Consider the following 25,105-nt stretch of genomic DNA (forward strand, 5'->3'; position numbering starts at 1 on the left):
GTCTTTTATCAAAAACTTTGGATACATCAAACCAGGTATAAAGTAGTGTTTGTCTTAATAAAATAAAGTAGTGTTTGTCTTATTAAAATCATTGATATGTTTAGAACTTTGGATACATCAAACCAGGTACGTTTAAGGATATTTTTACTAAAAATATATTTCAATATTTAGTAGTATAAATAGCCCCAATTGATTTCTTCGTTAAATTTTCCACTTTCAAATATTTATTGAGGTCATTTTTGATATACTGTTATCTAAAACACATCAAACCGTACTATTTACCGGAACTTTGAATACATCAAACCAGGTACTGCACACCGAAGGAAAACAGGCACTATAAGCCTTTAGTTTTAGAATTCATTCATACACGTTTGTATTATTCTAAATTATCAAACAATACTTTTGCTATCATGAATGGATACCACATATACTTAAATGTTCTATTACATTGAAGGTATATTGAAAATGTTGGACTATATTATCAATGGGTTCAACTTTTTTTTATCATATTATTTAAACACTATGAAAAATAAATTTCGATGAAAGTTTTCCCTTTTTTGTGAATGGTTTAGTACGTGTGTTTCCATGAACCCCATAACCTATGGTGTACAAAATTAACATAAGGAGTAGGTACTGTCATTGGGATGTCAACATTTTTAGTAAAAGACTATGCTCAGCGATATTGAAATACCTTTTGAAATATACCTTAGTTTACTGCTTTTTAAGTTATTATAAAGGAAAAATCTGGTTGCTATGATGTAAGGTTGTCCAATATCTAAGATATCTAACAACACACAGTATCACCAATTTCAACATAAACTTCTAAACATATCAATGATTTATCATAACACATTAAAAGGGATGTCCTACACTTTACCACTAGAAACCAATGTTTCAATACAGCTTCCTTGTGACACGCATTGCAAGAAAAAAATCTTAAAATAAAATTTTAATATCGAGATCTTTTATCATTCAATATGCTCCGCATATCCTTTTATTTGATATCTATTTACTTTCCGAAATTTCCCTGCAATTCTAATAATAATTTGAATAAATAACGTTCTCAAAAATTTAAGTTAATCCAAAGTACTTTTTAACATACCGTTATCCAACTTCTGTAAATTTCTGTAGTGGAATGTATCATCGCATGTTCCAGGCAGTTGTATTCACTAGAACGCAGTAAAGTATCATAGTCAACTCTTCCCTCAGTCTTATAGTAAATTCCATTAGAGCATTTGAATTTTTTCTTATAAAGAATATTCATACGATATCGTAGCTTCATTGAATGAACAAGATCTATCAGTTTGTCTTTAATAACACTGTAACAATCTTCACCTTTCCACTGCCTGACCTGCATTCCAATAGAATTTGTTGAGAGGCAAACAATGAGTACTTTTGTAAATTCTTCATTTATGTCGAAAAGTCCTATATTGCGATATATGCACAGTTGATTATCCTTTTTTGTCCATAGTTTCATCTCTTTAACAAAGCAGGCTAATATATGGTTGAAGTATGACGGTGGTAAAAAGTCAAACTCCAGGTAGAACCAAGAGGTTTTTTTCCAATCTTTAGCACCAATATCTTCAATGATTTTGTCGATTGTCACAGCTTCTATCATGCAAGGCATATAAACGACATCTGTATTGGGATCATTTATTGGTCGGACAATAATGTCAAATTTTTCCATAATTTTTAAAACAAAATCTTTATGTTTCTTCAAAGTTAGATGTGGAACCTTTTCTAGTAACCTCACAATCAAACTATCTAACAGTTTCCCATTTTTCTCAAGTTTAGACCATTCTGGCATATTTATAAGTTCACGTTTATACTGATGGGAGACGAAACATTTGAAAACGTCAACTAGCCATTTAGGATCTAACACAATTAAATCTTTCACGTCCTCAAAAAATATTATATTACCAATATCGTGCTCATACTTAAGAAAAGAGTCGAGTTCCGAAGTTGTCTGTTTCAGGTTAGGAAATGAACAATCCATCGCTAATTTTATAGCCTCATTATACGATAAAGTATATATTCCTACAGATATTTTCGTGTAAATTTCTTTTTCTAGAACTAACCATCTAGTTGGAAGATTATCACCCCAATTTTTTAAAGTCCGAGCCTTATTAAAAATATCTTTCCGTAGTCTTTCAAATTCCTCTCCATAATCTGATGGAATTTCATTCGACAAAATATGAACCTCTCGAAGATGGCGGCGTTTTGCACTCAAAGAGAGAGTTTTGCCTAGATAATCGTAAAAATCCTGCTTTCTCTCTTCTATCGCAGCCTAGAAAAAATACAGCTTTTGTCAGTCCAATTCAATAAAAAAATATCTTAATATTTAATTTGGCGTTTTCAGGTTTGATTAAATGTCATTGTTCCAATATGAAAGAGACTTGAATTTCTTTCAAAATGTAAACACATTTTTAGGTGACAAAAGAAAACAGTATAAGCATGCATTTATTACATAATTCTTACATAACTTTCGCTCATAGCAATATCTGGTAATAAATAGCATTGAACATATGAAAATTACCTGATATCCTTTTGACGGTTTGCTAACTAAACAATAATACCTGATAACTGTAAAGTTCATATTTTGTGTATTTTAATTTACAACAATCCCCCGTCAATGGAATTGTGGATTTGTTTAACATAATCTACATGCAAACGTTACGTTCCAACTTAATAAAGCATAAGTCCCTTTCTGTTATAATGACTAAAACATAAGGCCCTCCTCTGTTATTATTTTCATAAAAAAAAAAAACATTCTCTCTCTCTCTCATTCTTTCCCTGCCCCTAATAATTGGTATTTTGGTATTTCTGCAGTGAATTTATTTTGGCAACAAATAAACAAAAAGTCAAATAAATTCATTAAATGGTTGTATCTGAAGTAAACTTAACCATCTTTCAAAAATTTGAACATAAAAAGATATTCCCATGCCTCTTGAATACAAAAAAAAAATGTATTACCCATCAAATATAACATTCTACAATATAGTCAAGTTTGTATTGACTGGGCGACCGCCAGATAAATGGTATATAGTAGATTCTGACACATTAAATACATATTATACTCCATTCTGAGTCTTTTTATAAGATGAAACTCTACAACATGTCCGAGTCACGCCACTAACTGCTTAATATCGTGATCTTGAAGGAGTACAAAACATAAGCTTACTACCGAATAAAAAACATACCGATTGAATTTTATCGATTCCTGTACAAACTATAATAACAGGTGGGTTAAGGTCAAGATTTGTATTGTATTGAATAGATCCATCGTCAACTTCTGTGCTATAGCAATGAATATTGTCAAGCCAAAATTCAATGTATTCTGAAATAGACAAGTACTGTTATGTGTTATAAGAAGAAAGAAACGTTGATATACTTGTTTAGATTTGACGTGCTTCCACATTAATATATATGATATAACCATAGTATTATCATGTTGAGACCTGAAGGTGCATTGAATAATAAATTCGTTCCGGCGAAATGATTTCAATAGGCTCATGAAAATTTCACTCAGTGCACTTCCAGTTAACATTGATTTTCATAGACTACTTACTGCTACAAAATAAGATATTGACACACCAGCTTTCGATATTTTTTTAATACTTGCAGAGATGTCCTATAGTTTTGGGTACAATATTTTACAGCCTAGTAAAATCAATGTGAGAATAAAAATTGTATAAAATTGTCATAAAACCGTCAGCATCTGGTTTAAGTTATATTTGTGTATATTGTTCACGTTGTTCTCAATTAAATATAAGTATAGCAGCGGAGCAGATCGTCAAAAGAGGCAGTAAGCCAAATTTTCTCTGAAAATAGTATTTTGAATTTAACGAATTTGAAAATAGAAACATATTTACAGTCTACGCTCGATCTGTTATTTTTGTTTTTCTACATGTTCTTAAAAAGAAAGAAAGAAATTAAATTAATTTAAAGGAATAGACCATATTGATAAAATAATTTGAAAAGTTAATAACTATTATATCAACAGATGAAGCTGTTCAAAACAACTCTTTGATTTAACTTCTAGGATATGTCCTAATATGGAACTGTTCAAAACTGATATAGGGTGGATCTTAAAAAAATCTAATTAGAACAGCTATCTGATCGTGATTTATAACAATAGGCTGTTGGCACAACCTCAAATTAGTAGCTCAACACCCATGGTTTCATGAATTATCCAAACTTCTTTTTGAATGAAAATAGTTTAGTAATAAGTTAAATGTATTCTGGCGAGATCTTGGCAAATTTGTATCAATGGTTAAAGTTATTTTGTGTATTTCCCTTTATTTTTTTATATTGTAGCTGAGATACTCATTTAAAAAAAAACATTAATAATCTATAAATATCTTTGGGGTTACATTTTGGCGAATACCATTATCATTATTACAGTAGTTTTTGTATTGGTAAAATGAGATGAATTATCTCAGATAATTCCGTACTCCGAATTATCTTCAAATTATCACTTCGTCTTTAACCAGCGTCGTTCCGATGTTTGACGTGTATGTCATATAAAAAGAGGTGAAAGAAACAAAAAAGACATTTAAAACACAAATGATGAAACTAAACTGTCAACGCGATGAACAAAGATACGACGAAAAGACAAACAAGTATAAAAACACTACATAAACAACTAAATACTGAGCATCACGAACATTACCAAAATCACGGGATCATATCCTGTGTCCTGGAAGAGTGAACAGACACTGATCCACTGGTTGCACCTGTAATGTTACACGTGGTAAGTACAAATACGGAATTAACTCTCATTCGGTGACGTCACAATCATGGAAAGAAGGACAGGACTACGTTCCGATAAGTTGAACATATAAGTGGTCATTTGACTCAGATTATCCTAACTGTCCACCAAAGCGACAAAAGGAACCATTTCATAATCGGCTGAAAAGTTGCTGCACAGAGATGAACAGTTTTATGATTGAGAACAACTTAAAATCATTCTTTTAGTTATAATGTTTGTATTTCAACCGACCCTCATTACAAAAATCAAGATGTAAGTTAAAATATAAAATGCTTTGTGGTAATATATAGGTGTCTAATTTTACACCTGTAACCAACGATTGTACACATTCTCGCATAACAACTATTTTTCTCAGCGCATTTATTTGTTTTTATGGACAGTGTTTGAAAGAATAAGGTAAAGGTTTTGATCATATTTTCATCGCTGAACTCTCCGAAAGCTACAACTAAATCGTTAAAATTCCAAATAAGAGGCGTTTAGACATGCAAATATTTGCCAATCCTTGTTGGCATTAAAGAGATGTCTGTTTTATTTAAGAAAAAGGTTATGAGGACATTTGAAAAAGAAAGCATTGTAGATAAAGAATACATATACAAACAGTCGCCATAAATTATGTTTTGACAGTGGTATGATAAAGATAACGATTTTTTTGGCAGCCGACAGTTGTGGTCTATATCATTATGTGCTGGAGCATGGCAAAGTTTGCGTTATGTTACCAATTTTATTCAATTTTTGGCATTATATGGCAGCTGAACCAATGGAAAATGTTCATCGTAAAATAAAACTGGAATGTCTTTTTATTAAAGTACATAGATTCAACATTCAAATCTGTTAATTAATTGAGGACGTTGGAAATACTTTTAAACGAGGGAAATATTTTACTCTAAACTAAACTTTGACAAAAATTGTAAAAACCGACGTTTTGTGTAATCTTATGGCATTTTTAATTTTGTGACTGTAATTATCAGAAAAATTAAAACCCTTAAGTACAAGAATTCATATAATGATATGGTTCTGTAAATTTAAAGACTGGTCGTCCAGAAGTATTTAAAATGAGATTTGTGCGAATCAGATCAGTGGAAGTTGACGTATTCAGTTCATTGAAAAACAAAAACAAACTGCCTGTAATTCAGTGGTTGTCGTTTGTTTATGTGTTACATATTTGTTTTTCGTTCATATTTTTACATAAATAAGGCCGTTAAATTTCTCTTTTGAATTGTTTTACATTGTCTTATCGGGGCCTTTTATAGCTGCAGTATGGGCTTTGCTCATTGTTGAAGGTCGTACGGTGACCTATAATTGTTAATGTCTGTGTCATTTTGGTCTTTTGTGGATAGTTGTCTCATTAACAATCATACCACATCTTCTTTTTTTTATATTTTATTACTTTGGTGCGTTTAAAACGCTTTTCACATTCACCAAAAAGGCGTTATTTACCCCTAGTTTTTCCAAATTTCATTAAAGAACTAGAAATAGGATTCGAAAATTCAAATCTTATACGCCGAATGTATCAAGAAATCTTTTTTATTTATGCAGTTTAAAAAATAGTTGGTTACCTCCAATGCTATCATATGATTCTTCAATCATTTTGTTATGTGTTTTCTCTTTAAACTCTTCCGATATGTCTACTACTAAGAGGTAAACAGCACTTGAGCTGAGGAAGGTTTGGTGAGTTGCATAAAATTCCTTCTGTCCAGCAAAATCCCAAAATCCGCAGTAAGCAAATTGCTCATTTTGACCAGACCAACCACAATACGGATCTTTTCCGGCTTTAAATAAAGATATCACAAATAATTTAGCTGAAATACAAGACTTCTGAGAATAATAACCGCTGCAAAAATAATCATTGTATTGCATTTGTCGCTCTATTGAATACCTCCATATAAATTATTGGATGGTTGTTCCATTGACTTTTTACCTGCTATGTAAATGAACAGATTTAGGACAAACCAAATACTTTTACAGCCATACTATTCTCCATTTGGAACCAAATGCGAATCACCTGTACAAAATTTGTGCTTAATGTGGTTGTAAGAGGTGCAGGCGCTGTTGTGGTAACATCAAATAAGTGACAGACTGAAAGTGTAAAACAATATTTTGAAATGCGTTGTGTGGGATATTATAGGCTTAAAAGTTGAAAGAAAACTATTTGCCAACGTATTTGGTAAAATGTTTTACATCTGGTAATATCTGTGTAGGATTTTGTGCAAATTTCCATAAAGATTGTTAACACTGTTACATTTCAAAACACATATTTCGTTGTTGTGTCACTGAAAATATTGAAGGTTAATTGATCAGAGTTTAAAGAGAAGCGGAAGATACTCAAAATAAACAGACAAGAAAAGAAAAACGGCGATAATACAATAGTCTTCAAATCACAACGTAGAAAAAGACTTGAAATAACAAAAACCTGAGATGCTCTCAAGTGATCAAAATAAGAGGTTACCAAAAAAGCTAGTTTGCAAGGTCCAACCTTGACAGATGGACAATGGATGCAAAGTGAGACATTTTAATGTTCAATCGATGTATAAGTTATGGAATCCAACTTCAACTATCAACCTAATGACTCACTAAATAGTTGTCTTCTTGGCATTTAAAAAATATTTTTCCTTTTGGTAATCCTGCTATAAATAAATTGCTTTCTGGTGAGCATCGTCTCTTTCGTATAATATGATACATTAAAAAAAAAAGACGACACGATTAACAAGTCGACCACACATATTATAGAATAGTGCGAAATGAGAAACACGGCCGCAACCAAATTTTTTGTGCAAAAGTTTGCAGAAAAGATGTAAGCAGAAGCTAGTAATAATTTGGATGCACGTTATACTCAATGATTGAAATAATTCATTTTTCATGACAAATTGATTTTTTTGTTGTTGTAAAATATCTCTTTAGCATCACGAAAACTCAATTTGAAATACATGTAATCAATAGTTACTGAGTGATTTTTACACTTATTTTTATTGTTTGCATTGATTAATATAATGATGCAGCAGTATTAAGGAAGTTGAACAAGTTTGATTTCACTAAAATTTAGATTAAGTAATTAAGTGTTTTCAATAGTTTGCTTTTAATAGTTTGAAAAATAAAAGAATATTAGCTATGATCTTGGCAGATTTGGGCAACAATTTAACTTTAAAAGTTGAATTAAATAATGAAGTCATAATGTTCCAGTGCTAAGCGATTGGCTGTACATAGCTTACTTGCATTTTTTTTAAAAAGCAAATGGCAATATGTAATAAGAAATGGTCTGCTGAACCATCTTATAAAAGATACTCAAAAATAGTTATTAGATATTGATAGATTTTATTTTTTATTTTTTCTGACGTTTGTTGTCGAAAAAACAGGGAATCGGTAGTCTTGGGAAGGTAACCAACCTTACGTATTGTAATGTCGATATGCCAATTTGTACAAAAGGAAATGTTCCCTAACTATATATCCATGTAACTGATTTTTTCTTTAAAATTGACAACAACTATTATTGAGACGAAACCATTCTCATTTTCATTCCTTGTTATAAATTCAATACATAGAGGTATTAGAAAAACAAAATCTGAATTTTGTCAAAAACGTTTTTGTTTTCCTAATACAGATGTTTCTGAATATGTGTAAGGCACACGATTTATGGATTATGTAAATTTCAAACGTCGAAATTGTCAAAAATAATATAAGTCTGTGATTATAAATATGGTTGATCACAATATTTACTTGAGCATTATTTGGTAGGAACTAGTCAATTTATTTTCTGACAATGCTAGATAAAGTTAAATGTGTAATTTGGAAGTGACAGCATTTTGGAAGTGACAGAATTTTGGACGTGTTCAATAATTTGAAAACCATTTATTGCATTTGGGCTCTACATAATATTTTGGCATTTTAAATTTACTTTAAAATATATATCTACTATGCAATGTAATGTTATGGATATTTCTATTGATAGCATGTGCAAAAACTCAATCAGAAATGCATACTTGTGTTTTCATCTGTTCTTGAGTGCTCCTAACTTCTGGTCGTACTCAATTGTCCCTCTACATAAAAAGCAACGGTTTGTTTCAACAAGACTTTTACGAAATATACATGAACCGCTATCTTTTCAATGGTGTAAATATAACAGAAAATCAACAGAAGGACAACTTTGGGTTTCCAAGAATAATAAGTAAATATTTACGTGTAGATAAGTTCCATTCACCAGTATCAACATTAATCTTGCATTTTTTCCTTACAATATCCAGTCCGTCGGTACTTTTAACATCATCTATTTGTTCCTTCATCAAACGTCTTAATAAAGATGTTTTTCCAACTTGACCTTTTCCAACAATCATAACCCTTACATTGTATCGTTTTGATGTGCCAGATTGTGTTGCCTTTAGAAACTCTTCTCTATCGTGGTCTGACATTTGTTTTATTGTCTCTGGCATTTCTGTTAAAAATATCACACATAATTAATATACAAAGATAACCATTTCCACTTTCGTACAATACAAGGATAATATAGATAAGAATGCAAATGCTATAGGAATATCCTTTGGCGGGTATTCAATGTAACTAAATCAAAGTATGCATAAAATCATAATCAAAACTCATTTTATCAATAGAAATCTTTTTTTTTCATATCAGATCTGTGTTTGTGTTTTAAGAAACAAATCATGAAAAATGTTTCATGACTTTTGTGAATCAATAACTAAATAGTGTATATATTGTCTGCTGATCAATTATATTTTATAATGTTCTTTTTTGTCTATACTGTTTAAGAAATAAGGTCTTTTATGGGAAAAAAAACTCATAAAAAGAATCACTGAAAACGTCACTGTTATTAACCACCTCATATATCTTGTTTTGTTGATCTGCATGTCTCTTTTATGATTTTTCAAATACTTTTCAAAGCGTAAAAATATAGGTAGTTGACTTCTTTTTCGGTTTGTATATAATTTCTTTAATCAACATTAAAGACGAATGTCAAGTGAACATGTTTATTTTACATTTTGCAACATTAATAGATGATTCAATTTAGCACAAATCAAACTCAAACAGATTACATTGATTCCAGAAAAAAAGTTCTGAAAAATGGACTGGAGTTTGTTTCACTGCATTCGTTCAAATGCAGTGGCAGGTAAAGATATTGCACCTTGTAATCTAAGATTTTTTGTTTTTTTTTCATGAAGTTTCTTTTTCATGGTATACTCATCATTGGTGGTTGACTTCTGTTTGTGCTTATATATGTTACAGTGAATTTGTATAATCAGGGATTATGTAGAATCCCTGATTTTTCAGGGAATATGTAGAATCACTAAAATCATTAGTAATTATATATAATCCCTGAAAATAACCAGTGATTTTACATAATCACTGAACATTTTAATAATTATTCTACAAATTCCCTAATATGATTTCAGGGATTATGAATAATTTAATGATCCTTTGTTTGATGCCTTTAATTCCTTGCCAGATGAAATAATTTGTCTTTTAAACACAGAGGATGATCTAAAAGATATAACCAAGACTTCAAAATTAATAATATCAACATTCCCTTTATAGCAATAGCTTTACATGTATTGTTTGTTTATTAAAAGCCAGCGTCAAATTAATATTCAGGTAAAAAGAAGATGTGGTGTTATTGCCAATGAGACAACTGTCCACAAGAGACCAAAATGACAGAGAAATTAACATCTATAGATCACCGTACGGCCTTCAACAATGAGCAAAGCCCATACCGCATAGTCAGCTATAAAAGGCCCCGAAATGACAATGTAAAACAATTCAAACGAGAAAACTAAATGCCTTATTTCTACTCTATTTTTAAATCCACAAAGCATGTTATTTGTGATACATGTAAAACAAATGGTGAAGAAGCTTATGAAACATCTGTTTTAAGTGGTTTTGTTTTTGTTTAAATGAACAAGACATTCAAACTGTGAGAACTTAGGTATCTAAATGTAGGAAAAACAGGTAGAACTTTGGATTGACACATAGAAACAAATTTTAGAGGAAGCTTGCATTTGGTGTAATATTCTCATAGCAATTCCACATGTTAAAAAAGGAAAGGGAAACCCGAAAAACATAATGACAATTGTTTTTAAAAAGTCTGAAAAAGGATATCGCCTGACTACAAAATATGGTATCTTTCTTGTTCGAACCAGTTCAAGGTTGCAAATTCCCATCTTTTGTTGGGGGGGGGGGGTACCTTCAGATGTTTTACTGAACACTTTATTTCACTTAGGCGTGTCGTTAAAATCTGATTCGATATGTACAGGAAAAGGTTTTCTAAAATGTGGATATTGTGGTAATAAACATTTTAAAAAATTTAGGTAATCATTTTGATATATTGTGCTTAACATTTTACAATTTATGTTACTTTATAATGATGTTTTGATGTGATTTTATAGAATAAATAATTTCAATTTTATTTATTTTCTTTATAAATAAAACTATTTCTTCATTTCAGTTATTATGTAGAATCCCTGACGTATTTTCTAGTGATTATACATAATCCCTGAAAATTTTAGTGATTATATATAATCCCTAAACTAGCCAGTGATTCTATATAATCCCTGAAAATTTCAGGGATTCTACATAATCACTGATTATACAAATTCACTGTAACATATACACTTCTTTAAATAACGAGTAATGAAAAATTGAGGTAAACTGTTTGAAACTTGCACTGAATGCCCTTTTCAAAAGTCCAGTTCCATTCCAGGAGTATTGAAATTGCTAAAGAAAAACAATTTTCATATATTTGATGCCAAGTAAAACACACAAAAAATGTCTGATGATCCTGTGACAACAATGACGTTCAACTTAAACACATAGCCGCTTAAACGACGTTATCAAAATTTTAACAAGTCCTTAGATCAATGAAAGCAAAAGACAGTAGAAATGTAATATATATATAAACGAGTCTAAATTGAAAACTACGTTCAAACCGATGATTGCGTTGGATAAAAACCGCAATTTTTATACGTGTGCATGTAAAACAAATTTCGTTGTAGAAGGGTCTAAATACCGCACTAACAACAGTTTCCACAAGACCCAAAAAGTGAAGAAGTAAATTTAAACAAAACGCATTTGACTAACAGATCGAACAATTGATGTTTTTTAACCCTGCTGACCGCCATTGGCGATTGCCAAATAAAATTGATCACAAGATGTAACAAAATGGATCTTCATATAAATTTAATACTAAACAGAAAACATTTACTTGTAGCCACGATGTTATGCCACAAACATAAGGTGTTAATATTTTTTTACACCAGATCCGGATTTAAATGTCTCTTCAGTAATGTTAGGGATCGAAACGGTATTTGGAAGGCCATATAAAATGTAATCTCATTTTTAGATAGACTCTTGAATTTTAAGAGTCAATATAGGATGAACGGATCATATTAACCGGAGGGAAAATATGATACAAGCTCAAACGAAAATATATAAACGAGTCTAAATTGAAAACTACTATATATTACAAATTAAAAGCCCATATTAACATTATATTTATGAAGGCACTTTCAGTAAAACTGAAGTAGTTTCAAAAATTGCTTGAACTTATCACGAAATTGAAGAAAAAAAACTTAAATAGTACATGACTAATGTGTATTCATTTAGAACAACAGCTTTATAACACGAGTAGCATGTAAAAGTTGTTAGAAAACTGTCATTGCATATTCAAGCAAGTATTTTTAGTTTACTTGGTTAAAAATAATGCAGTCTACTTTATTACCTTTAACATTTAAGACAGCTTCGCTACGAATTCCATTCTTTTCTATTCTGTATCTTCCACTATCCTGAAGACTTGCCGGTGAAATTATTAGCTTATGTATATGTCCTGGTAATGTTTCCATCTTTAAATTTCCAGTATCACATGTGATTGGCATATTATCTTTAAACCATTGAACTGAACTGTTGTCTTCTTCTGTTTCGCACTTGAACAGTACGTTTAAACCTTCCATTACTGTTTCAGTTGTCAGTGGTCGTTTGAAGAGTGCTTTCATAAAAAAGAGCAATTTAACACTACTTATTTTAAAACTAGTATTGAAGTGTTAAAAGAGGATTGCAACTTTTTAGGGTTGAATAAGTTTGATAGATTATTAAATATGTTTTACTGTTCAAAATGAATGTTATTATTTAGATTAAATTGATTAAAATAAAAGACAAAACTCTGTCTTAAATTATTCACAAAGGCAGAGACGACATGAACATTGATGAATTCTCAATTTTTCAATTTAGTAAATGGGATCGGTGTTGGGGTACATAAAACCCTTTCAGTAGTACATATACACGGTGTATATTCATAACGCTTCCTTTCCGATAGAATCGGCGTTTCTGCTTCCTTTCCGATACTTTAACGCTTCCTTTCGGAGTTCCGATGACGACACCTCACAGGAGCACGAGCTAAACATGAATAATGCAGCGGTCAAGAGGTAAGTTAAATAAAAATGTGTAGCTCATGGAATATTTGAATGTGTTGTCTTAGTTTATACCAAGTTGATTTCATTAAAACATAGTATAAATCAGTTTAAACAGTTCCACAATCTCAGCGTCGTTGACGATTACAGATAAAAAATACATTTCTTTTCTCAGAAATTATATTAAAAAGCATGAAGCATATTGATTCGCAAACTTTTCATTATATTTTAACTTATCAAATGATTTTACATTTTGCCGCTAACCTGAAACATCCGTAAAACTCCTTTTAAAAAAAAAATCCAGGAAACACTTCCTTTCCGATAAACCAGTCCCAGCGTCAAGTTTGGAAACGCTTACTTTCGGAGTCTAAGGAAACGACTCCTTCCAGATTCACGTTTAAGTAATGTTATTTCTAAATAAAATGTAGCCGTACGTGAATCCTAGGAAGTAAATACGACTTAAAGCTATTGCTTTTACGTATACGATATAAAAAGTATAAGATATGGACTTTGTGACAATGAGACAACATTTTATTAATATAGAACATGATAAAAATGTCACCGTGAATGACCATATTTTTGGTCAAGGATGCATCTTCTATATCCTCTTTTATACATAAGCAAAATTGTAAGGCAGAACTTTGTATTTTGGCATTATTTTAAGAACAAAGGACAGAATCTTAATGAAATGCATATATATATATATGTTCCAGACCGTATGAGAATTTGGACCGTACTCGTACGGTCTGGACCATATGCGTACTTTTTCGAAATACTTATACGGTCGGACCGTACGCGTACGGTCTGACTAATATCAAGGAGTTGGTCAATTGTACTAGATACAAATACATATAACAGATCGACATAAATTAACTCTCAAATAAATACAAAAAAAATCAATTGTTATTGAAATAAAAACTTTATATTTTAACTATTTAAAAAATTCACGCTAATTAAATCTGTAAATCTCTAGTTTTTAGTATGTAGATCAGTAATACATAATACACTAATTGAATTATGACAATTAGCCTCACTGAAATTGAATGTGTATAATGAGGGAGGACAATTGCTTTAGAATATTTAGCAACTTTTCAAAAAAATGCTAATCGAAAGGAACATGCATTAACTGAAAAAATGTAAATATGAAAAATGTACTTTTGGTAGTGAGTGTCACTTTTGGCGAGAGTTTCAAAATAGGATTCATATATACAATTAAACAAATATCTAATTTAAATTGTTAGGTAGTTCGTTTTATTCATCTTATTGTAATAATAACAATTTGTAAAACTAAAAATAAATATTGTGATAAATGTTTGTATAGATGTAACCCATATGATCCAATGGCATGTATGGTCAGCTCATACTGGATCATACGCGTATACGCATACGGTCCGACCGTACGCGTATGGTCGGACCGTACGAGTATACGTATACGGTCCGGACCGTACGCGTACGGTCCAAATACTCATATGGTCTGGAACATATATATATATATCTGTTACTTTCAAAAAAATCAATTTAAAAGAAAAAAAGAGAGGACTCTGGCTTCATGCACCGAAAAGAGCAAAGATAAATTTAATGTTCGAAGAAACCCAGAAAACACCAGACACACTCAAGACAGTTTACGTCTGAAATTGTCAAAGCTCCTATTAAACGCCAAAATCGCTCAGCCTGGAATCCAGGCTGAGCCATTTTGGTGTTTAATAGGAGAAGTGGAATACAAGGAGAAGACCTATTGGTGACCCTCTGCTGTTGTCTGTTCTATGGTCGGGTTGTTGTCTCTTTGACACATTCCCCATTTCAAATTCTCAATTTTGTGCTTGATTACTTTTATATTGACTTTATATTTGGAATCTATTTTTCACAATTTATTTGGCTAATTCTGTGTTCCGGTATATAGTATGAGAACAGATTTACCAAGTACTGCGCAACAACACAGTGTATTGCACAACAGCAAGAAATCTTAACTTGAAAATAAATTCCAATCAATTTCATGTTCGTTGACTACCTACATTTATTCTGTGTCAGATCTTATAATGTGCCAAATATTTAATTACAGTCCAAATTCAGACCTGTTTCAAGTTTGAATATTGAACATATTTGTCGCAACTGTTCAGAGTTTGACCTCTATGGTCGTATTCAGCTGCGCTCGGCGAAGCATATTTTTATTATTACTTTATTAAGAAAATGGAAATTTCTAGCCTTTAAAACGCTGTCGGCTCAAGTGCACTCATAATTATTGCAAGTACCATTCCCCTGAGCATCCAAAGCATCTACTGGAATGTATCGGTCAATGTAGATTTGTTTTCCTATATAATTTATCTTAAACCGTATCTCTAGATCTCTCTAAAATGATATGCATCAGTGTAAGTAAAAGTAGAAAAAAAATTCGATATCAATTATTACAACTTGAAAAAAGAATTTATTATGGAGCTCATGTTGTATTACTTCATGTTGATAAATTTTCAATAATGTGTGTTATCAACATTAAGGGGTTGGTTATTAACAGGGATGCACTGATTATTTAATCGTGAGTTAAAAAAAAATATATAATATACGGAATTTCAATACCATCAATGTCTCAGGATTTGTAATTATCTTAGAATGTTTGCGTGGGTGTTATCACGACCGCGCTGAAGTACGTCCATTATCTATAGTTCATTATTCAACAATTTGCCTTGATTAGAGACTGAAGGACTGCAGCAGTCCATTTCATTATTCAAAATAAGCTATTTCTCAATATGTTCAAGAATATTTCGATATTTAAATCCTCCGTTACTCCTCTAATATTCGTTGCGGAACATATTGACTATAAACATTTTTACTTTCGTAATAATCTTTCGAATGAGGTATGAGGTATATCTATAATTAGGGGCTAATGGGTCGCAGCAGTCCATTCCTTTATTCAAAATATCTATTTCATTATTCAAAATTGACTATTTCTTTTCACGCGTATTTTGGCATTTAGATCCTCCGTAACCCCTCTAATGGTCATTGCCGCACATATCATTTATACTCTGTTTATTTCTCTATCAAAAAGCATTAATTTAGTGTATAAATTTTGCTTTGATTAGGGACTGAAGGGTTACAGCAGTCCATTTCATTATTCAAATTAGTTTTTTCTCAATGTTCAAGCGTATTTCGATATTTAAATCTTTCGTTACTCCTCTAATGTTCGTTGCGGAACATATTGACTATAAACATTTTTTTCCTCTCGTAATAATCTTTCGAATGGGATATGAGGTATATCTATAATTAGGGGCTAAAGGGTCGAAGCAGTCCATTCCATTATTCAAAATATCCATTTCATTATTCAAAATTGGCTATTTCTTAATTTTCATGCGTATTTTGGCATTTAGGTCCTCCGTAATCCCTCTATAGGTCATTGCGGCACATATCGTTTACACTCAGTTTATTCCTCTATCAATAAGTTTTAATTTGGTGTATAAATTTTGCCTTGATTAAGGATTGAAGGGTTGCAGCAGTCCATTCCATTATTCAAAATAAGCTTTTTCTTAATGTTCAAGCGTATTTCGATATTTAGGTTTTTCGTTACTCCTCTAATATGCGTTGTGGAACATGTTGACTATATACCTTTTGTTATTCTCGTAATAAGCTTTCGAATGAGGTATGAGGTTATCTATAATTAGGGACTAAAGGGTCGCAGGAGTCCATTCCATTATTATTTTTTTTAAATATTATATTTATATATATATATATTATTTCTTCAAAATATCTATTTCATTATTCAAAATTAGCTATTTCTTAATTTTCACGCGTATTTTTGCATTTAGGTCCTCCGTAACCCCTCTAATGGTCATTGCAGCACATATCATTTATACTCAGTTTATTCCTCTATCAAAAAGCTTTAATTTGGTGTATAAATTTTGCCTTGATTAGGGACTGAAGGGTTGCAGTAGTCCATTTCATTATTCAAAATAAGCTATTTCTCAATGTTCAAGCGTATTTTGATATTTAAATCCTTCTTTACTCCTCTAATATTCGTTGCGGAACATATTGACTATACACATTTTTTTCCTCTCGTATCAATCATTCGAATGAGGTATAAGGTAGTAACCCCTCTAATGGTCAGTACGGCACATATCGTTTACACTCAGTTTATTCCTCTATCAATAAGCTTTAATTTGGTGTATACATTTTGCCTTGATTAAGGACTGAAGGGTTGCAGCAGTTCATTCCATTATTCAAAGAAAGATATTTCTTAATGTTCAAGCGTATTTCGATATTTGGGTCCTTCGTTACTCCTCTAATGGTCATTGCGGCAAAATCGACTTGTTTTTCGCTATAATTTATTAGAGTATGAAGAATAGGAAGGTTCCAGTGAAAATTAAAAAAGAAAGACCACGTAGAGTATTTCAATTTTGAAAAAAATATGTTTTGGTATTCAGGTCGTCCATACATTGAACCAAGGAATTTCTGTTAAAAATAGTTAGGAACATCCACTAGTTTATCCTCCGAAATTAGGTTCTAGATAAATATATCAAATTAAAATTTAAAGAGTGTCTTTATTTATTTTTTTCCTTTTACTAACTTGAATATTTGTTAGATAACACCAAAAAGAGGAATTAAGAAATACGGGATCACAGTCAATTGTTTTTAATTTTTATTTCACTTTTCACCGTTTCAAGTTGAATAATGAAACATAAAAAACTATTTCATTATTCATTATTCATTTTTAAAACATTGAATAGTGAAAAGCAAACTATTTCATTGTTCATTATTGAATTTTGAATAATGAACTTTGAATAATGGACGTACATTGTACTTCAGCGCGGTGTTATAACGTTGCTTTTGTACAAATTGAATATTGATTAGACGCAATAATGTAAATCCTGAGTTGAAAGAGAAGACAATTCACATGAGGTTTGTTTATATAATTTATTAAGCAATGAAGTCGGGGAAAATCAAAAGTTATCAATTAAAATTTACACAGATCTAATTGTGTTGCATAAGTTCAAAATATTTTTGCAACATGATGATCAATGCTTAATTATACGAGATCTATCGTTTTGAATTTTATAAGCCCCGGGACAGCAAAAAGTTTTAACAGAGTTGCATAAATCCATAGTTTGACCGTTTGTATTTTTATTTTTTTTAATTTATCTGAAAGGATGCGTTTCCTAGTAACTTTTATCTCAAAGGAAGCGTTTCCAAACTCTGAAAGGAAGAGTTTTGGTCGATGTTAACAAAAACAACATTTTATGCATGAATGAAAGCGTTAGAAATCATATAATATATATAAAATGAAATCTCCAAACTTTATATTATAGTCCTATTAATTGTATATTGTGTTAAACTGTCAAATATTCTTGCATTTGTTACTTTTATTTTTGATAAACTTGTTGTACTTGTCGACGCTGTTGTTGTGTAAACCCGTATGCTTTCTGTAATCTATTGTTGACATCAGAAAATCTTATTTTTGGTTCTTGTTTATGTACTTTGTTCCGTCACCTATCATTCTTTCAAGAATATTAGTATTTCATTGATAAATTGGCATAAAAGGACACCTACCATTCAACGTTGTAATCTTTTTCTGTGTACAGTATCGGAAAGGACGCGTTTTCCTTCTCGGAAAGGAAGCAAAAACGCTGATTCTATCGGAAAGGAAGCGTTATGAATATACACCGTGATATATATATATTTTTTAATGTATGCAGAGGAAATGAAAGTGTATTAGGATTACTTTGACAATTGTTCTTGACTAATTATTTTGTGTGTATTATTCCGTCGGTTATTTTTTTTTTTCATTAAGTTAAACATAATGTTGATACGATTCGAGACTGCAATTACAAGAGACTTTCTACCTTATACGCACAAGTAAATTAAAATAAGTAAGTTTAAACGCTAATTAAAACAATAGCCATCTGACAAATCTGAAACTAAAATCGTTCACATGTAACTTCAAAACTGTGGTATGATTACCAAAGGTCTAACGCATCAACGTGTGCTTGTTCCCAGCTCCATCATAAGAGTAAAGAAAGAAACTCCACAAGGAAAATAATTCTAATATTTTGCACTTAAATAAACACACAATCACATTTTTGATCATCTTGTGTCTACAATGATGTTACAGAGTCACAATCCCCATTAACGATGTTTTTAATAAAGACAAGTAATTGATTAGGTTAAAGAAAGGATTTAGTTAAAAAGCAATGATTTTTGGTCTTAAAATGCCCAAATTTGCTATTAATTTTGTATTAAGTTATGTTATAGGCTTTTTGCACAAGTATTTTTTTTATGACACTACCTATTAAGGTGCTATATGTTTTGTAACAATCTGTATACGGAAATATATAGCTTGTTCATTGCAAGAGTTGGTACTGTGCAAAGGCCTTCGGTGTATGTTTAGTTTTGAACAGTTCTTTAATCAAGTAATTTTCGCTTACTATTATACATGTAATATAAATTGTTAAAAAATAATACAGTCTACTTTATTACCTTTAACATTTAAGACAGCTTCGCTACGAATCCCATTCTTTTCTATTTTGTATCTTCCACTATCCTGAAGACTTGCCGGTGAAATAATAAGTTTATATATATGTCCTGGTAATGTTTCAATCTTTAGGTTGTCTGTATCATGCTTGATTGGACAATTGTCTTTAAACCATTTTACAGAACTGCTTTCATCTTCTGTTTCACATTCAAACTGTACGTCTGAACCTTCCACAATTGATACTTGTTCTAGTGGTCGCTTGAATAGTGCTGTTTTTAAAGAAAGAAATAACAACAATTAATGCAAGTTGTTCATTGCTATGTTTGGCGAAGATTACAGTTTTAGGGTTTAGTAAGCTGATAGAGTATAAGCTGTTTACAGACTAAAACTAATGTACCTTACTTTTTATACGGTTTTTACATAATATCATAAGATTGAGATAAAGGTTAAAGATTATGAAAGACTAGTTCTAAAATTAGGAACAATTAATAATACAGGTTTGCGATAATTACATTAACTTAAAAAAAGAAATCAACGATTTAATATCACTACAAAGAAACGCAATTCTTGCAATTCAATTTTGACGTTAAATTTAATACCATTGTCAAACAAAATCTTAGAGATACATTTTTTGTACCTCAAAGATTTTTTCATAGTTTTCAAATGCACAAAACTACCTATGACTTCCTCATTTGCACAGAAATGTGCAAAAACAATGCTATAATTCCCATTTTAATGTTTTGGGATCCTTTGAGAAACGTTTTATTTTGACTTGGGATTGATTACATATTCATTGACCTACTTCTCTTAGTAATTCGGACATGCTTTTTGTACCTTCTGTCTTTGAAAAATCGGGGTTGCTTTGGACTGTACTTGGAGCTTGAAGGAAAAGGTATGCAGTATCGTTTAACTACTTTCCGCTGCATAGATGATGTTGTATCACTAAATAATTAAACAAGAGTGCACACACTGAAATGTCTCGCCTTCTGTACTAATCATTGATATTATGTTGATAGTCCTAAGTATAAAGCTTTATTACAACTGTCACATTAACTTACCATTAATCAAGATAACTTAACAAAGACCAATGAACCTTGAAAATGAGGTCAAGGTCAGATGAACCATAACAGGCAGACATGTACAGCTAACAATACTTCTATACAACATATAAAGTTGACCTATTACTTATAGTTGAAGAAAAATAGACAAAAACACAAAAACTTAACACTGTGCAATGAACCGTGAAAATGAGGTCACGGTCAAATAAAACCTGCACGACTGATACAAAGATCATAAAATATTTCCATACACCAAATATAGTTGACCTATGGCATATAGTATTAGATAAAAAGACCAAAACTCAAAAACTTAACTTTTATCACTGAACCATGAAAATGAGGTCAAGGTCACATGACATCTGCCTGCTAGACATGTACACCTTACAATCATTCCATACAAAAAATATAGTAGACCTGTTGCATTTAGTATGAGAAAAACACACCAAAAACACAAAAACTTAACTATAACCACTGAACCATGAAAACGAGGTCAAGGTCAGATGACACCTACCAGTTGGACATGTACACCTAACAGTCCTTCCATACACCGAATATACAAGCCCTATTGCTTATAGTATCTGAGATATGGACTTGACCACCAAAACTTAACCTTCTTCACTGATCCATGAAATGAGGTCGAGGTCAAGTGAAAACTGTCTGACAGACATGAAGACCTTGCAAGGTACGCACATACCAAATATAGTTATCTTATTACTTATAATAAGAGAGAATTCAACATTACAAAAATCTGAACTTTTTTTTCAAGTGGTCACTGAACCATAAAAATGAGGTCAAGGACATTGGACATGTGACTGACGGAAACTTCGTAACATGAAGCATCTATATTCAAAGTATGAAGCATCCAAGTCGTCCACCTTCTAAAATATAAAGCTTTTAAGAAGTGAGCTTACGCCGCCGCCGCCGTAGCCGCCGTAGCCGCCGACGTATCACTATCCCTATGTCGAGCTTTCTGCAACAAAAGTTGCAGGCTCGACAAAAATTGATGACTATGTGGAACGCATCTATCCCATCGAACTTGAGATAAAGAAAGCAACAGATGGATAAAGTTCAGTCTGCCTCATATCTATATTTATATCTAGTTATGAACATCAACGATCGGTCGAAAACAAAACTTTAAGACAAAAGAATTGATTTTGAGTCCCAATTATGCACTTTAAATTTTTATGTAGCAACATTTCAGCAGCGACTGCATACGGAGTATATATCTGTTCAAACGATAATCCAGGGCGTGTATTTCTTATCATGATTTCCTTTCTATAGGGGTTGCTGCTCACAAGGATTAAGAGTTCCGAGTGTGAGAAATGAGCAAATCGAAGGAGTTGGAATAAATTAACACCGTAAGATGGTGCAAAATGAACACCAACGTCCAAAAAAGAAAAAATTACAATAGGGAATGTACAATCGTCTTTTTTGTTGCAAAATTATGTTCAAAGTTTTCCGTAAAAACTGAAAAAAAACCGACTTAATGGCTAAAGGATGGTACTGTTCTATAGACAAATTACATGTGATGTCACAATACAATAAATACCTATACACAGGCAAAATTTGCTCACATGATTTTCACATGAATCTCATATGAACAATTTCACGTGAGATTCACCTCAAACGATCTTATACATGAATCTCACGTGAAAATATTATGTAAATTTCACGTAAAATGAGATTCACATGAATCGGATGTAAAGTGTGATGTATCTGATGAATCTGTTACATGAACTTCACGTGAAATTTACCAAAAAAAAAATGATATTTTTGATGATTTTAATTAAATTTGAAATTTAAGATGTTATTGTTTGAATTACTCAATTTACAAAATTCACGTGATTTTGATGTGAAATGTACATGAGTTTCACATGAGATTCTTGTATAAGCTCGTTTGAGGTGAAATTCACATGAACTTAAATTCACGTGAAATTAATGTGAGTAAAATTTGCCTGTATAGGTCACTGTTCGGCCTTCAACAATGAGAAAACCACATACCGCATAGTCAGCTATAAAAGGCTCCGTAAGCAAATGTAAAACAATCCAAACGAGAAAACTAACGGCCTAATTTATGTACCAAAAAAATGAAAGGAAAACAAATATGTAACACATTAGCCAACGACAATCACTGAATTAGAATTGACTTTGGCCAGGCACATACATACAAAATGTAGCGGGGTTAAACATGTTAGCGTGATCCCAACCCTCCCCTGTAACAGTACAACATAAGAACGAATTATAAAAATTAGTTAAAAAGGGGCTAACTCATGAGATGGATAAAAATAGAAATTATTCTAAAAACCACAGAGTGGTGTGATATTTTCTCTGGGTGAATATTTTACACTTTTATCTACAGGATACACAACACATGCATCGTTTTAATAAGATGTCCATTTAGGAGTGATAGAAAAGTATTTAAAAAACTGCTGAGTGCTAATACTGAGGTAAACTGAAATTTGATGACATGGAACTATTGGACACAACCATATTCAGTGAAACAAGCTTCAAAATATTGTGATTTTTATAAGTAAAATTATGAATTGAAGACAATGTAAAACAAGTGGATGTAAAACGATTAATTGGTAATAAAAACGTATATATATATTTATGTATAAACGACGCAGAATTAGCAATGTATTATTCTAATAAAACAAAAAAAAAAGTTTAACAGACAGTTCAGTTCAAATGGACGAATGTGATTTTAATATAACATGTACCCAGTACTTCTAAAGACAAAACACACGCGTGTTTTGTTATTCTAAATACTTGTAAAGCACATTTTTTTTCTATCTAGTATTTACACTGATTATTGAACACTATAAGGGGATTAGTTGTTGCAGGAAATTTTTTTTCATACAGAAAACGTCATAATAATCGATTACCTTTAACCTCTAATACTGCTTTGCTACAAATGCCATTCTTAAGTATGCTGTATGTTCCTATATCTTGAAGACTTGTAGATGAAATCGTAAGTCTATGGCAATTTCGTCGTAATGTCTCGATCCTTATGTTTTTTGCTTTGTCATTTATAGGTTTACCATCTTTTGACCATTTTACCGGACTGTTTTCTTCTTCTGTTTCACATTCAAACATTGCTTCTGAACCTTCCATAATGGAGACTGTTATCAATGGTGTTTTGAACATTGCTTAATTAAAGTAGAAAAAGATGATAGATACATTGAAATTAAATTCTGGAGGTGATAAAAAGAGTGTCCCCGATTGATTTAATTTCTCCGGCAACCAAATACAAATGTTAAATAAAACATTGTGTTATTTAAATTGTCTGTTACAAAAGGTTCGGAACATATCTTCATCATGTGAAGCTCTGATATTTTTTGGCTTTATTACACTACAAACTCCTCAGAATCTGAATTGACCAGTTTTTGTGCTCGACCAGTAAAATCGAGCACACATTTTACTCGACTAGTCTCGACATTGTCTCGACTGTACTTAACTGTACTTAAGTGTACTCGACTAGGTCTCGACTTTACTTAATTAGTCTGATTCAGTACTTGATGATCTTTGTATAGTCTGAAATGGTCTTGACCAAGGCTCGACCTGTCTCGACCTGTCTTGACTAGTCTCGACCTGTCTCGACTAGTCTCGACTCAGTCTCAACCAGTCTCGACCTGTCTCGACTAGTCTTGACCTTCAAATTTAGTTTTGACTGGTGTAAATCAGCCCATCTAACTAAATTAAATATTGATCTTAAAAAATTTAAGCTTATTAGGTAGTTTGATTTATTGCTGTGAAATGAAAGAATTTAATTTTACAATATTTAAAAAAAAATTATTATATAAAAATTCAGATAGGCATCTTTAATTTTTTTTATAACTTTTTCAAATCAACTTGGATTTTCATCAAACTATGCAGCTATCTTACATATATATCAAGCTTACTGAATCCCATTTCATTTAGTTTTTTGTTGTATTGCTGTAAAATTTAAGAATTAAAGTAATCTTGGTATAAAAAGCTAGGATTTGCAATTCGGACAAAATAGAGATAGTACACTTTAATTTTTTTAATAACTTTTTCAAATCAACTTGGATTTGCATCAAACTATGCAGCTATCTTACATATATATCAAGCTTACTGAATCCCATTTCATTTAGTTTTTTGTTGTATTGCTGTAAAATTTAAGAATTAAAGTAATCTTGGTGTAAAAAGCTAGGATTTGCAATTCGGACAAAATAGAGATAGTACACTTTAATTTTTTTAATAACTTTTTCAAATCAACTTGGATTTGCATCAAACTATGCAGCTATCTTACATATATATCAAGCTTACTGAATCCCATTTCATTTAGTTTTTTGTTGTATTGCTGTAAAATTTAAGAATTAAAGTAATCTTGGTATAAAAAGCTAGGATTTGCAATTCGGACAAAATAGAGATAGTACACTTTAATTTTTTTAATAAC

At 31.3% G+C, this 25,105-nt stretch overlaps 2 protein-coding genes across 2 annotated transcripts in view; one reads left to right on the forward strand and one right to left on the reverse strand.

Annotated features, from left to right (window-relative positions):
• Window positions 1-25,105, forward strand: part of LOC139502486 (serine/threonine-protein phosphatase 6 regulatory ankyrin repeat subunit B-like) — a 512,428-nt gene that overhangs the window by 343,912 nt on the left and 143,411 nt on the right. The gene's annotated exons all lie outside the window — the stretch shown is intronic.
• Window positions 1,014-23,799, reverse strand: LOC139503277 (uncharacterized). The gene is made up of 7 exons (XM_071293038.1): window positions 23,571-23,799; window positions 19,633-19,896; window positions 12,489-12,752; window positions 8,943-9,194; window positions 6,328-6,570; window positions 3,201-3,337; window positions 1,014-2,287 (listed from the first exon to the last, which is right to left on the reverse strand). The coding sequence occupies exons 1-7, from the start codon at window positions 23,797-23,799 to the stop codon at window positions 1,094-1,096; spliced, it is 2,583 nt and encodes an 860-aa protein (XP_071149139.1). The 3' UTR covers window positions 1,014-1,093.

Source organism: Mytilus edulis, chromosome 14 (genome assembly GCF_963676685.1).
Source record: "Mytilus edulis chromosome 14, xbMytEdul2.2, whole genome shotgun sequence".
NCBI classification, from domain to species: domain Eukaryota; kingdom Metazoa; phylum Mollusca; class Bivalvia; order Mytilida; family Mytilidae; genus Mytilus; species Mytilus edulis.

Excerpts from the sequence above, each read along its gene's own strand:
- LOC139503277 (XM_071293038.1), bottom strand. The coding sequence starts at position 23,799 with ATGGAAGGTTCAGAAGCAATGTTTGAATGTGAAACAGAAGAAGAAAAC. Across the intron at positions 9,195-12,488 it reads AGCTGTCTTAAATGTTAAAG|AAATGCCAGAGACAATAAAA; the intron begins GTAATAAAGTAG and ends TATTTTTAACAG. Across the intron at positions 3,338-6,327 it reads ATCATATGATAGCATTGGAG|AATACATTGAATTTTGGCTT; the intron begins GTAACCAACTAT and ends TGTCTATTTCAG.